The sequence below is a fragment of the Netta rufina genome (genome assembly GCF_964035555.1).
Source record: "Netta rufina genome assembly, chromosome: 2".
NCBI classification, from domain to species: domain Eukaryota; kingdom Metazoa; phylum Chordata; class Aves; order Anseriformes; family Anatidae; genus Netta; species Netta rufina.
This window is the reverse complement of record NC_140124.1, coordinates 16,748,277-16,762,981: the sequence shown is the minus strand read 5'-3', so window position 1 is coordinate 16,762,981 and position 14,705 is coordinate 16,748,277. Positions and strand designations below refer to the sequence as shown.

Below are 14,705 nucleotides of genomic sequence, written 5' to 3'. Positions count from 1 at the left end.
AAACTAAAATACATCGGGCCGTGTTATGGAGATAAGCATTTTAGGGAAGCAAGAGCATGTGTAACTCTCCTGCCTGCACTGTTACCTAAATCTAGTGCAGTATAAAATCCTGCAGAACAATGGGAGGAAATCAGTTAAAAGACGTGAGGGCAATGGCTTGTGTCTCTAGTGGCACTGTCTCTCCAAGAACAGGCAAGTTCAGGTAGAAAACAAGGCTGCAGGGGAAAAAAAGCTGTAACCTCTGTACCACTGGAGGTACTGAGGTTAGGGTGGGGACAGAGGAGCAGTGTATTTGCTGAAAAATTGAGTTCTTTGGGTTGTTGCACAGTTTGGAAAACTGCATCCCAGACATAATAACATTTTTCAGAATATTGAGCTCATGTACTCTTCTGCTGTGTTCCACTTCTTCTTGAAGTTAAATTCAGCTGAATAGGAGGCTCAAATGTCACCGTGTTTCGGTCATAATGAAACTCAGCAGCTTAGTTTTCCAAATAACGGAATCTAATCCTGCAGGTTTCTGCACCTGCACACGGAGCCTGTAGGTGATTAAATAGATTGGGAATTCATTTTAAAATACTTCCAAGTTTATTAATGGAGCTAAGAAGCTTGGAATCTTTCCAGGAAATTGTAAAGTATTTGTGTAGATACTTGCGCTTAATATCTCTGTACGATGAAAATGTTTACGCTAATTCTTTTTTTCTTTTCTCTTGCAGGATACTATTTTTGAGACAACAAATAAAAGAACTTGAAAAGCTAAAGAATCAGAATTCCTTCATGGTGTGAAAAGTTGTAAACAATTGCACATGGTTTTGAGTACAGGAACTATGAAACTGATGCCCAGTCTTAACACTTTTGAGCTGCATTTGAGTAGACTTTGGACCGTTGAGCTGGGCAGAAAAAAAGATGACATGGGGAAGGGGACAGGAGGGAGTCAAATTCAGGGGAAAGATACAAGAATGATTTGTAAAACCCTTGAAATGTAGATTTCTTGTAGATGTATTCTTCACGTTGTAAATATGTTTTGTAGAGTGAAGCCATGGGAAGCCATGTGTATCAGAGCTTAGACATCCAAAACTAATCAATGCTGAGGTGGCTAAATACCTAGCCTTTTACATGTAAACCTGTCTGCAAAAATTAGCTTTCTTTTTTTTTGTTTTGTTTTTTTTTTTTTGTTTTTTTTTTTTTTTTTTTTTTTAGTTAATTTATCATTCAGAAATCTTGCATTTCCTAAAATTCAATGCAAGCGCCAGGCGATCTGTGTCTAAGGCTGCAACAATTTGGGTAATGTACAAAAATATCATGAAACAACTGTTTCCACACTTGCACCGAATCAAGAGCAGTGCTTCTCCATTTCTGTTTTACAGAGAAATGTTTTTCATTTTCTGTGTTCCATTTCCCCGTGAAATCCTAAATCTGATTTTATCAGTTTTTTAATGCTTCTAATTTTCTCTTTTTCTTAAGGCACTGTTGCTATGGCACTTTTTCTATAATCTTTTCATTCCTGTGTACAGTAGCTTAAAATTGCAGTGATTGAGCATAACCCACTTGTTTGTATAAATTATTGAAACGTATTTCCATTTGCACCCTGTAAGAATGGACTTATAGTACTGCTGGGCATGTGTGCTGAAAGTACATTACTTGCTCAAATATAAAGAAATAGCCCAATGAACATGTTAACATGGTTGTGGGAGGGGAAAGAGGAAAAAAAAAAAAAAAAGCTAGTCAGATGTGAATTGTATCTGTTGTAATAAACATGTTAAAACAAAGAAACACTGGTTTTCATTTCCTTTGGTCAACACATTAAATTTTGGTCTGTTTGGGGACTCTTTATTAGAACTGTTCTTGTTGAACGTTTTTGTACTTAAATAATTCCTCAAGGGAGGTTTTGTTTAAAACTTGTAAACAGGAAATTGTGTATAAAATATTTAACGAAATATAAAATTCAACAAGAATGATTTAAGACACCTCCCCAACAGTTGTCATATGTTAACTCCTGGTTTACTTGTCTTGATATTATGACATTTCATTTCGAAGGATGTTTGTGTTGTAGCTAACTGTTTAAGTCTGGTGCTGACTGCTGTTCTTAACCATCACAAAACGCTGAATTTGTGTAATTGGAGCAACCCACCGTTTGAAAATGGTGGCAAAGCTCAGCTTTGTATATTGTTTCCTAAAGTATATTAAAAATAAAAAAGAAACTATTGCTACTACAAAATAACGTGACTTTTTCTTTGCTTAAAAACAACAAAAATAGCGATGGCACTGCCAGTTTATTTGCAGAGGTTCGTATGTTACAGTAGTTTGTTGAGTGAGTTCACAGTTCATTTTTTTTTTAATCCGTAACCTTAATGATAAAGGTATTGACATGTGATGCTACATGCTGTGTTCCTAGAAAACCCTGTCTTTCAGCACCAGAAACGCTACTTGATTTTCTTTTGCCTTGTCTCTTCCTGAGTGGGCTCAGATCGATTTTATTTTATTTATTTTAAGTAGTTTTAATCAGTGGAAGTTGAATGCTCTGTCCTGAGACATTGCAAATGGAGCAAATTGAGATAACTAACAGCAAAAAAAAATCAGACATAGGACAGATTAATTTGTTGTTCACTTTAATTTAGTCTGTGCTCTTGTGTTTTCTATCATGCAGATGTTTGGTTTTGCTCAGAAACTGGGAATAGAAAAATCTTGAATGCATTATTTTTATCATACATCTTTCTGCCCTTTTAGACAGCCAAGGCAAAGTGACTCAAGGCTTCCTGAGACTCTTACATTTGCCCAGCGTTCTATTGCTTGTGGTGCTTGTGGTCTTGGGGTTGCCCAGGACAGGGAACTGGCAGCGAAACAGATGGAAGTAGAGATGGGCTTTCAGCAGTGGGAGTCCTTAGTTCTGGTATTTTGCACATTGCTTATTAGCTAAGACAGATCGCTTCTCTCTTAATAGATAAGGGGGGCCTATTTTTCATGAGCTTACTTCGTTCCCTTGATTCATAGGTTATCCACTATAACATCCTCTGTCGATGAACTTCACAGGCTAATTTTCTACTACTTGAAAATTCCTTTGAGTCCATGTTGTGCTTTTTTTTTTTTTTTTTTTTTTTTTAAATAACCCTCTATTTTGAGTGACTTTATTCGTATATGCTTAGCTGCTGCCTATGCGTCTTTTATCATTCACCATTTTACAGGAAAGTCTCTTCCAGCCTAAAAGGTTGGAGTCATTGTTTTCACAATGAACGTACCCCGGATCATCCTTCTCAGCCCCTGTGCAGCATTAGTAGTGGTCACAGAGAATTTGGAAGGGACAAGGATTAATTTGCTAATTTAACTGCTTAAGAATGCATGCACGTACATCGTGCAGAGACGAGCTCTTCAGGTGATGTCCTCTCTGAATTAATGCAGTAAGGACTGCTCTGTCAGCCTCAGATGGCAAACAGAAAGCTTGTTGGCTCCTGGCTCTGCTCGCCACGCAATAGCTTGTTTTCCCCCTTCCAAAACCTGGAGTTGTTGTGAGCTGAAGAGCGACAGCTTGCCAACCTCATCAGGCAATTTGGGGAAGAGCAGGCTCTGCTTTAAAATAGATGCCAACCAAATGGCAGGGACCGAGTTAATGTCCTTCAAAACAGCTTCACTAACATACAAATGCAATTTGGGCTTTTCTGTGTCATCTGGAGTGACACACAGGGCAGGGGGAAGCGATATTTTGCTTTTTCCTATCAAATCTTCCTGAAGCTGGACAACAAAGGAATGGGCAGGTGCACTGAGAACTGATTACCAGCTTATTATTTATTATCTATCCCCAAAATGATGCTATCCTTTCCAGTGTGATTGACATTTTTAACCGGAAGGGGCTTTATTGGCTCACATTACACCTGCAAGTCAGATTGAGTGAATTTCCTCTGGGGCAAGGCTTGTTTTCTTCCTAGGCAGATGTTCAGAAAGCATTTACTGGAGTTGTGGGATGTGTTTCCTACGTTAATTACTTGATATGGCTGGTCAAGGAATAGTGTTGAAGACCTGATAAAAGAACAGTTGCTGAGTACATTGCTTTTGGTTTCCCTCTTAGGTATTCGCTAAGCAACTATTTAATATAATAAAGAGGAGGTGTTAAGAATTGCTTCACGAGTTTGTCCCAGCAGCGCTGCTTGCAGCTGTACAATCGGTGTTTCACCATCTGGTGGTGTGCTCAGGGAGCCCTGCTGGAAGGACGGGCTTCACTGTAAAACCACAGGACTGGTCCCAGGATCTCCCGTGTTGTTGCTTTGTAACACCACTATTTATTTGTTTTTGTTTGTTTGTTTGTTTTATTATTATTATTTTTTTTCCCCTACTCTACAGGCCTTCTGATGTCCTTGAAGATCTGTTCATCTTCCTCACTGGCCTGGATATTAAGATGACATAGCTGTTATCTTCCACTGCTTAGATGGATGTTCTTTTACAGCAGCGTTAGTCTCCTTTAGGACTTGTTTTATTAACTATTTTTCCTTTGGTAGGAGGGTCTTTTCTTTTGGTGGATGCCAATGTTGTCTTCACCGTTGCAGTTAAAAACACATGCAGAAGTAGTATATTTTATTTGCTTGACCTTCAAATTGAGGCCAAAGGATTAAAGGCATTTTGCTTTTTGTTTGTTTTGGTTTTGAGAAGGAAATGGCGTTACACCTGCAGCCTCCAAAGACAGTTAAGAACATAGTAGGTATTTATGTCATGTCTACTAAGTCTGTGGATCAAAGATGACTGTATCTTACAGTCTCACCTTTCTGGTGATGCTCTGCTGAGTCCTTTGCTGCTGTGAGGTTGGCCACGGTGCTCAATGTTGTGTGTTTTGCTGAATGAGAGCAGTGGTGTGCCCTGAGCATCCCATGTCATCGTGCTTTGGGGATATTCACAAGTCATCTGTACGTAAGGGGCGTTCACTTCAACCCTAAATTAATATGTGGTACTGAATATGTAGCAAAATCTCAAGTCCCATATTGGATTAGGAGATGGAAATTTTTGTGATTGCTTCATCCCTGTTGCTGTTTCTGAAGCAAAAATCTGTCCTCACCAACACACACTCTCTTGTACAAGCATAAGATAATCAGGATAATTTTGGGTGTTATAAAAATAGCGCCTTGACTTGTGAAAGTTACCGAGGAATATCCTGAGCCAAGGTGCCATCTTGTTGATACTAGCACTGCCCTTCAGCTGATAACTACTTAGGAACGGGATGTTGTGTGACGTATTTTTAAGAATTGGAGCTTTTGATCCAGGAGGAATTCGTTTCTTTGCCCAGTTCAACTTTTTTTGGCAGTTGTTTGCTTTTGCAGTTGAAATAGTTAAGCAAAAGCTTTCATTTCCAACCAAGATCCACATACATGTCGACTTTGCAGAGAAAACTTTCATCTTTGATAGTTTTGAATTCCTGCTACACGTTGCTCTTGTGAACTATCTTTTCAAGTTCTTGCATCTCTTTTGTCTCTTACAACAGGCTTTTAGAAAGATTCAGTCTTTCATAGCTGTAGGCACCTCACCCTATTCTAACCTTCCTGAATTCCTGTGTTTTACTAATTTGGCAGGGATGGTTCCTGGAGGATGCTCCTTGCTATGTTTTTCTATGTTTCTTAGCTGTAGCTTTTTGGTTGAAGATCCCATATGGCGGAAAGGACTGACTTAGATTTTCTACCTATCTATTCTATGACTTTCTGGAAAATGAGCTGTCGGGTCTTGTCTCCCAGGGGAACATCCCGGCAGGTCTTGTCATCTCATTGCAGGCAGGCCCTGCCTGGATCCCCTAGGACCTGGGGCATCGGGTACTATATGGCTCCATAGATCTGCATGCAGCTTGACCAACCTTACCTTTCCAGATGGTTATTCAATACACGTGATGCTATTTCGTCACCTGCTGTTAGTCACATGTGCCAGAGAGCACTTTCAGAGGGACACTGTTTACTTCTGTGTGCAGCACTGTGCTGAAATCTCAGGATTTGGTCTGAGTGGTCGGAATGGCCTGTGATGTTCATTTTCTCTTTTTACTGTGCACTGCAAGTTCAATTAATTATGGGTAATACTGTCACCACCATCTGTACAAGTAGCTAGAATGGTGTGAAGTCTCTTATGTTTAATTCTCTTCCCCTTTTCCTACAAAATGTTTAAGGTTGACATGTAGCTGTCTGTCAGTGTGTTGCCTTTCAGACCTAACAGCTTCCTTCTGCCTGCCCTGGCAGATCTGTTGTCAAAATCTTATGTGTTTCTTTGTCCAAAAATCAATTATTAGATTTTTTTTTTTTTTTCCAGTGTAATTGGGATGCTGTCAGAGTTTGCTTGGGGTTCCTGTTCTGCTAGATGTGTCCTCATTAGCAGCAGAGAGCTTGTGTACTGGGAAGAGCTATTTGGCAAAGGGGCTGAAGCCTGTGGCAGACGGTGCTGCAGAAGGTGACCGTGCTGTCAGTAATTCTGGATGGTGTGCTGGTGCCAAGGGGCTCTGACGTCCGCCACTTCCACACAGGTTCATGGAGCTGCTGCTGTGCATGCTCGGAGCAAAGGCTTTTCCTTTCTTCCGTGTTTTGAAAAGCTTAATTGAAAAGTTTAATTATTTTTCTTCCTGTCAGGATTTAATTCCTTAGGGAGTCTTCTTTTTTAAAATGGGAAAGCTGTTAAACCACTGGCAGCATGTCCCTGTCTTCGCTTGCTGAACAAAACTGCCTTTCTGCTTGCAGTAGCATTGCCAGTAGAAACATGGGTAGGTGAACATCTTGATACTGTTCTTTCTTCTAGAATAAAAATTCTCAAAGTTCACGTTGACCTAGGGTGGTTTCCAGATTTCACTTAATTAAAAATAATAATTTTGTTGTATATTTTGATGTCACATCCCTTGGCATCTCTTCACCAGAGCAATTAGAGATGGAGGGTATGCGTAGGTGAGTGTGGAGTCTGCATGTAACTGCGGTAGGACAGAAGTACTCCTTGTTTTTCTTCATGGGCGGTTTCATCCAAAAGAATTGTTGAGGGTGAGGTTGCACACAACAGGAGGGCTTACCTGACATCCTGTTCCCTGCAGTGAGAGCAGACCTTTCCTTATCGCTTCCCTGCTCCGTGCCGTGTGCTCCTGTTGTGTCCCTTTTGTCAGCTCTGAAGCTGGTCAGGGAGCAAACCCCAGCAGAAACCTGTGGTACGTGTGCCTGCTGGTTTCACAGGCTGGAGAGGCTCACCAAGGGCTGAGCAAGGGCCCTTGCCCTTCCAATATTGAAGGAGAGGTCAGAACAACCCTTTGGGCGGCAGTGAGCTCAAATGGTAAAGTCTAGCAGCTCTTAAAACTCAGAGGTACATGTGGAAAGAGGGGAGCGTGAGGCATGGAGATGGCTATATAGTTTTCTGAGGTTTGAATGCAGGTATGCATTCACCTGAAAATGTCACTGAAAATGCCATCCATGTGTGCAAGCAAAAAAAGTCCTGACCCAGCAGCCAAGCTGCTGCATTAACTGTACAATAAATTTTCAAGTAAGCACGAGTAAAGGTAGAATTATCAACCGTGATCTCAGTAAAATATTTAAAACAAAGCACCCATCCCAGAGCAAACAGTGCATCTTGGCAGGTTTGGAATGTGAATGGAGGAGTGTCTCAAAGCAGATGCTAAATTGTTTCTCCCTGTTAGACTGACACCGAGCTGCTGATCATGCCTTGATGGTTTCTTTAGATACCATCTCTCAACAGCAAGAAAAATCATCTCCGCTATCCACATCTGCCACCTGAGGAGTATGAAGCATTTCCTGAACACCTGAGCTGCTCTGGGAAGGTGTCTGCAAGCCCTGGGAGCACACAGGTGTCCCACTGCTGGTCCAGGGGTGGGCTGCCAGGCAGAGGGGCTCCCACAGCTCCCGTGCGAGCTCAGGCTGCTTCATCCTCTACTGCTCAGTTACAGCATCCTTGACCAATGTCAGATTAAGTAGAGTTTGTGTGTTGGGTGTACATTTCTGACTACACCTTTCTGATTTTTACCTGAAATGGCAGCAATTTTTCCAAGTCACTTAGGCTTCCAAGTCTAATTCAGAGAACAGAAGGCAACCATTTGGTAGCTGGTTCACAGGGCTTGCTGTGATGTGCTTTTGCAGATGCGCATGGCTGATCTTCATGGCGTAGGTAAAGCATAGCTGTGATCTGTCAAAATGAGTGGATAATAGGATGATAAACATCATCTCTGAATAGTACTTAATAAAGGACTTCACTTGTGCATGCTATAGATAAATTACTCAATATTTTGTAGTCTGAAAACAGTTTTCCATTATCAAGCACTGATGCAAATATCTCGCTATTTTTAGGTAAGCTACTCACAAGAATAACGTGGGCTCACATTCAATGTGCTAAGCCGTGGGTGCTGGATTTTGGATGATCTGCTTTGAAGGCATCAAGATGTAGAGACACTTAAACCTTAAAACTTCAAGACTGCACAGTTAAACAAGTCTAGATGGGGAACACCTAAAAGAAACCTGCCATGAACATTTTATCAAATTCCCATTTACAGTATTCTGCATTTTGAATGGCACTTTACTCTTTCATGTTGTTGAACTTGAGTGGGATTTTGATTATTAGAAGAGTTCTCACAAGGGAAATGTAATTATATGCATTTTTCATCAATGGCTTCCCTAGTTGACAAGTAGAAATGTTAATATAATATCATATCTTCAGCCTCTTCATAATAGGGGTTATGGGATTTTCTCTTTGGAGCAGGAGGGATTCATTCACTAACACAGATTTATTCAAGAGAGAGTTTCTATCAGGGAATCTAATGTAGTTGTAAATTATTTTTGTTATGCCTCAATCATTTGTATGCAGTAAGCAAAGCATGCATACACGAGAAAAGCCTTTATACCGTGTATCCTAAAAACACTGAATTCAGAAAAAAACAAACAAACAAACAAAAACAAACAAACAAACAAAAAAAAAAAAAAAAAAAAAAAAAAAAAGAGAATCTATAACTTTCCCAAGGGGAGGAAGAAGTCTAAAAATGAAATCAGACTTGCTTGTTTGTTTTGTTGCACGCTCAAATTCAAAAAAAGAAAAATTAACTGAATCCACCTTGCAGTATTAGTCTAAAACTCAGATTATGAGTGCATTTGAATCAGTGCAGAATTAGTCTGCAGTGGCATTACAGTCTTCACTGAACTGGAAACCATCTCCATCTCTGCTTAGGAACTGTGTGCCTTTTCAGATGGGCAGTAGCCCGCACCAGTAATGTTTTAGTGATGTCTCAGACATGCAATTTCTCTTTTTCCAGGTAGGCTTTTATCACCCATTGTAGTGGATGATATCTATCTTCGTGCTTAAGTTTTTGACTCTTGTTGTCTCATGACTAATGTTGTTTCTCTGCCAACAAAGTCCTACTGCCCTTTACCTCCTTTGGTCAGTGTCTTGTAAAAACCAAGCTCCTTCTGCTTTTGATGCAATTCCCTTATTCTACCCTATGGTGAAGTCTCTTTGAATACTCACTGGACAGCATGGATGTTGCTCTTTGGGAAAAACTTGTCTAGTTAATGACTGACAGCCTTTAAACCACTACCTCTCATGGGAAGAAAGCAGTTCCCTATAGTCTGCATCTGAAACGTTTTGGGCAGCCCCAGAAGTACTCGTTAGATAGAAACCAGCCTTGATCTCTGGGCTTGCATGCGCTAGAAATCACCACCTAACTTCTCTCACCCATCATCTGTTCTGTTTTTTTTTGTTTTTTTTTTTTTTTTTTTTCCTGCTGGACACGTGTATAAGAAATAGAAAAACTCTCCTGAGTTGCATGTGCTCATCAATCAGGCACCGCCACCACAGTACGACCATCCTACTGTGTGGCACAGCCAGGGTGGTGGCTGCCGGGTGTCAGGGCTCTGTGGGGAGCTGTTGGTGCTTCCACAGCTGAGCCCAGCCTTGGCAGGGGACCCATGCCCTGTCCTTCTTGTCCTGGTGCCCCCCATCGCCCTGTCTGGTGCCTGCAGCTCCCCTTTCCCTTCACCCCCTGCTGGAGGACAGGCCGTGGCAGGAAGGATCGGGATGTGCGAGGTCAGGGCCTGGGCCTGCTGCTCTCTTTACCCACTGGCGGAGCTTGTTGGGGCCAAGTTTCCTCTCTCCAAGCATTTTCCTCCAAAACAGCAGCAGAAGGCCTTGTTCCACCTCAGATCTGACAGTGTCACCCTGTGCCTTCGTTCTGAGGCCATCTGAACTTCTGGAGCACTTCACCAGGAGTGAACCCCACCAGCACCCTCTGGCAAAGCGCCACCTTCCTCCAGTGCTCATAACTCATGAACATAACTCCTCCAGTTTCTCATAACCAAAGCCCAAGGGAGTCCAGGCTTTTTCCTGATTAAAGCTGAAGGCTTAAGGCTGGGTGAAAAGACTGGACACACTCTGTTTTGTTTTGTTTTGTCTTGATGCTACTTACGCTTCTGACTGTTGTCATCTGAGCTACCGCAGTACACTTTCTGCAAAGGATCTTCTGGGGAATGTAGATTTTTAAAGGGTGCTTCTTCAAAAATAATAAAAAAATAATAAAAAATCAGCAGTACTTCATGCGTGTGAGTGCTGTGGGTATGTCTAGGCCTTAGAATTGCCTCCATGTGTGCGGGCTGCAGCACCTGGCAGGAAGGTGCCTGCTGCTGCCTCAGGTTTCCCCCTCACGGTACTCATCTCAGTCTGTCCCTCAAGACCCCGGCCTCAATGCTGTAAAATATTGCCAAGCAGAAGCCTGCCAGGAGGGAACGGGGCTTTGAATCCTTCTGAATCATCTTGGAAAAGGTGCTGAGCCTTGAGGCCTGCACTTGAACTGGTTTTGCAGGTTTGTGCACTGCTCCTTTTTCCCTTTGATTTCCTCCTTTCTCAGTTGAAATGAACAGAATCTTAATATGAAATATAATAGAAATATAATAACATGGCTTTTACTAAAAACAATTAAAGGAACCAGCCATGTAGGCTTTGTTCTTGCTGCCATTAATGGCCAGGAGCAGACCCCACCATTTTACCATGACTGGCGACTTCAGCAGGGTGGCTCTGGTGACATTGCCTCGCCCTCAGTCTGGATGCTTTTTCTTTCACGAATTTGACATGTTTGGGGACACATTAGGGAAATTACTGGGGAAAGCATTGTTTTCATTCCAGTTGTTTTTGCTCGAAGTGCTGACACATGCTGTCTCTCCAAATCTTGGTGATTAAGCGAGGAGGCTTTTGACCCTGGAGATGACAAATAAATTCGCTCGGTTTGCCAAACCAGCAATGGAGTGTCTTGTGACGAGAGGGTGCTGATGAATTTTTTCAGCTCCCCCTGCTCCCGTCCTCTCTCTCCCCATGTTTGTCCTGTTCCTAGCTTTGCTCCGTGGCGGAGCTGCTTTTTTCCCTTGGTCTGTGTCCTTTTCCGTCAGCTTACCGGCAGCTGCCAGAGCACAGCGCTTGGGTTTGCACACCCAACCCCACACCCAGTGGGTTTACAGAGAGATTTTAAGACATCTACCTGGAGAGAGGGTTTGAACTCACTGCTCTTTCCCCTCTAGGTTATCAAAAGCCTCCAGCAGCCATCCCAGATCCTCCTTTGTCTGGCTGTGCTCTGGTGGGAGCAAGGCAGAGAAACCCCACAAGGTGTAGTGCTTGCCCTTCCAAAACCCCAGCGGGTGAGGTAAAAGGACGGGACTCGGTCAACGGGAAGAAATGCAGCTTGCCTTCCAGCTGACCTTCGGGCTTTTACAAGCTTAGAGAGAGAGAGTTACAGAATTGTTAACAGCTATTTTATTACACTTACAGATCGTGTGAGCTGCATTTTATTGGAACGTGGGCTTGGCAGTTTCTGCATCTGGCTGTGAGTGAAGCTGGAGGCTGCAGCTCTGCGGGCGTTAACCCCCTGGTGCCAGGGCTTCCCGCTGTGCTAAGCGAAGCCAAACGCTCGGCACAGCTGCAACCTGTTTCCTTAGAGAGGTGCCATGCTGGAGGATGGTCGCTGCTGGCCAAGAGAGAACACGCTGTGGGGTTGGAGGGATATGGGTACAGAGCAATCCTTTCAGATCAGAGCACCATATACTGATGCCATTGTTTAGTTTTGGGAGAGGTGATGCTGCTCAGGACCTTCCAGGGTCCAGCTCCAAAGCTGTTTTTCCCAAACATTTTCCAAACAAGAGCTCTACTCAGAGCAGCACCACCTTAGAAAGAAAACTTCTCTTTTACTTTTCTTCTGTAGGCATCATTTTGCAATCTATTTCTTCCTTTCTTTTCTTTTCTTTTCTTTTCTTTTCTTTTCTTTTCTTTTCTTTTCTTTTCTTTTCTTTTCTTTTCTTTTCTTTTCTTTTCTTTTCTTTTCTTTTCTTTTCTTTTCTTTTCTTTTCTTTTCTTTTCTTTTCTTTTCTTTTTTTTAATTGATGCTTGCAGTGATAATTCACACGATAATGCCTTAAACAGCAGTAAAATGCCCTTGCCAGAGGCATTCTGTGGAGTAAGCACCTGAAATCTCTGTGGGACAGCATGGAGGTGCTCAGCTCCTGCCAGGGTGAGGCCCTGGGTCCTGCTCCCTTCTGCTGGAGGCACTCCTGTAGTGTGAAGGTACCGAGAAACGGGACATGCGGCTGTGTGGCTCCAGAAAAATGTTCTCATAAGGTGTTACAGTTCAAGCAGGAGAGGAAGACAGTGGGGACTCCTCGTTTTTTAAGAAAAGTTGATATATGCTTTTGAAAATTCATAGGTTTTGGTATGTTTGTTTTGCTTTGCTTTAATAACCGTGCTGGGTAGAAAGTAAGACTCTCCCCATAGACCTTGCCACATAGCTCTGTTTTCTTGGGTGTTTTTTCTTGTTTGGTGCTGCTTGTTGCTCCCTGGCATCAGCTCTACTATGTATTTCTGTCTAAACATCCCTAGCTTCTCATCACGCTTCGTAAGGTCATTTTATTTCAGGCCTTGGCAATTTGGGAGGCAGAAAATTTGGATGAGAGGATGGGAATGCTGAGAGTGCCTGTTCCCTTTGCTCTGCTCTCTGGCCTGGTTTCGCACCCATCTGTCTTCACAAAGGAAGAGGCCCTGGCAGCTATCAGAAGAGGTGGGATGTTGTAGGCTGTTTTGCTAGTCCCCATGTATATTGGAAGAAAACCAAAATCCATTGACCAGCCCAGCTTGGCAGCACAACGGGAATGTTGCAATGAGATGATTAAGAAGTTTGATTGATTGATTTTAATACAAGGACCAAGACTTGGCTCCTGTGTGTTTGACTTCCCAAATCTGCTTGGACACAAGCTGGTCTCTGTCAAAATATTTCCTGTGTACCACGCACACCCATGTCTAGCATTAAGAAAACATTTTTGTGGGAGAGCCATGAGTGGGATCTGTCTGCTACCTGTTCATTCATGGGTCAAATGTGGTCATGCAAGAGCAGCTGGAAAGGTCACAAGGGTCTTCAGTGGCTTTGGGCTATGCCAATAGCTGGTCGATGCTCAGGGTGAGTAAAACCTCACCCAAATTTGTGAACAATTATGGGAATGGACCTCACAATTTTAGTTGTTTCTGTGATTTGGGGAGTTTCAGACAGTAGGAAATGGCCTTCACTCTGCAGAGCCCAGTACGGTATAAAACAAGTCGCACTGACAGCGACAGATGCACTGCAAAAGGAAGGAAGAAGCTGCTGTGGTAAGCAGGTGTCTTAGCTTGATGATTCCATTTGAGCCTGCCCCTGCAGCAGCATAACGTATGAGATGAATTAACTTTTCTGAAATTCCCTCTCTCATTTGCTTGTCTAAGGGAACAGCAGAAGAATTCACTGAGTCATGAATTTTGGCATAGATTTTCTAATCTAAGCATGCTGACCCCTCCTACCCATTTAACTTTACCAAAGTTACCCCTTGGTGACATCTCTGCAAGCTCCCTTTGCTTTTCTGTCCCCTTCACCCCAGCAGTCCCCCTCAGCCCACAGACAGAGCTCAGCCCCTCCCAGGTCCCAGCTCCCACAGCAGAGGTGACCGCCCAGCGCCGCCGGGGACCATAGAGGAGGGCAGATACCCATTACTTTGGGACTAGATGATCATAGAGGTCTTTTCCAACCTAAATGATTCTGTGATTACAAAGTATTTTCAGTGGTATGTTCAAGCCAAAGATAATAATAATACTGATTCTGGCGATGTGGAAAAAATCGTGGAGACGTGACAGAGCCTTCTTACTCAAATGTGTACAATCATTTATTTCAATGTTGAGGTGACATTGGTATAAAAAAATAAAGGAATAAATTACTCCTTTTTTGTTGTAGTTGTTTGTTTGTTTCAATAATTTAAAAGCATCAGCTTTACATTGCCAACACTGATTGGGAATTACCCCTTTTGGTAAGCATGACACTCAGCCACCTCTCTACCATTGGACAGGTTTTAAGGTATAACCTTAATCTTAACCCAGTCCTCCTGGAACAGGAGAAATTTGGTGGCTTCAAGTAGATCAAAACATGAACTGTGAAGAACTGACTGAAAAGAAAATGGGGAGCATAACTACTATTTATTTTGTGATGCCTGACACAGGAAGAACCAACCTCGTCTCTTCAGGGATACTGAAGATAGACAATGTGTGTTCAACTGAATAGCTGAAATAGAGTAACTTGTTGACTCAGACAAAGCCCTTTACCAGCTTCTTTTTGAATGTTAGGGTTTTTATTGTCTAATATACATACTAACAAACTGATAGTGTGCTTGCCAAGAGTCTATCTATAGAATTGGTGTAGTTAGTCCAATTTCTGTTGTGAGACAAGC

At 42.4% G+C, this 14,705-nt stretch overlaps 1 protein-coding gene across 3 annotated transcripts in view; it reads left to right on the top strand.

Moving 5' to 3' along the window:
• The window catches only part of WAC (WW domain containing adaptor with coiled-coil), a 59,348-nt gene extending 57,578 nt beyond the window's left edge, over window positions 1-1,770 (top strand). For all 3 annotated transcript variants that reach the window (XM_084282913.1, XM_084282914.1, XM_084282912.1), the window contains exon 14: window positions 714-1,770. In XM_084282913.1, the coding sequence (XP_084139039.1) occupies window positions 714-783 (70 nt within the window). In that variant the 3' untranslated portion in view covers window positions 784-1,770. The remainder of the gene's footprint in view (window positions 1-713) is intronic.
• The last annotated feature ends 12,935 nt before the right edge of the window (window positions 1,771-14,705 follow it).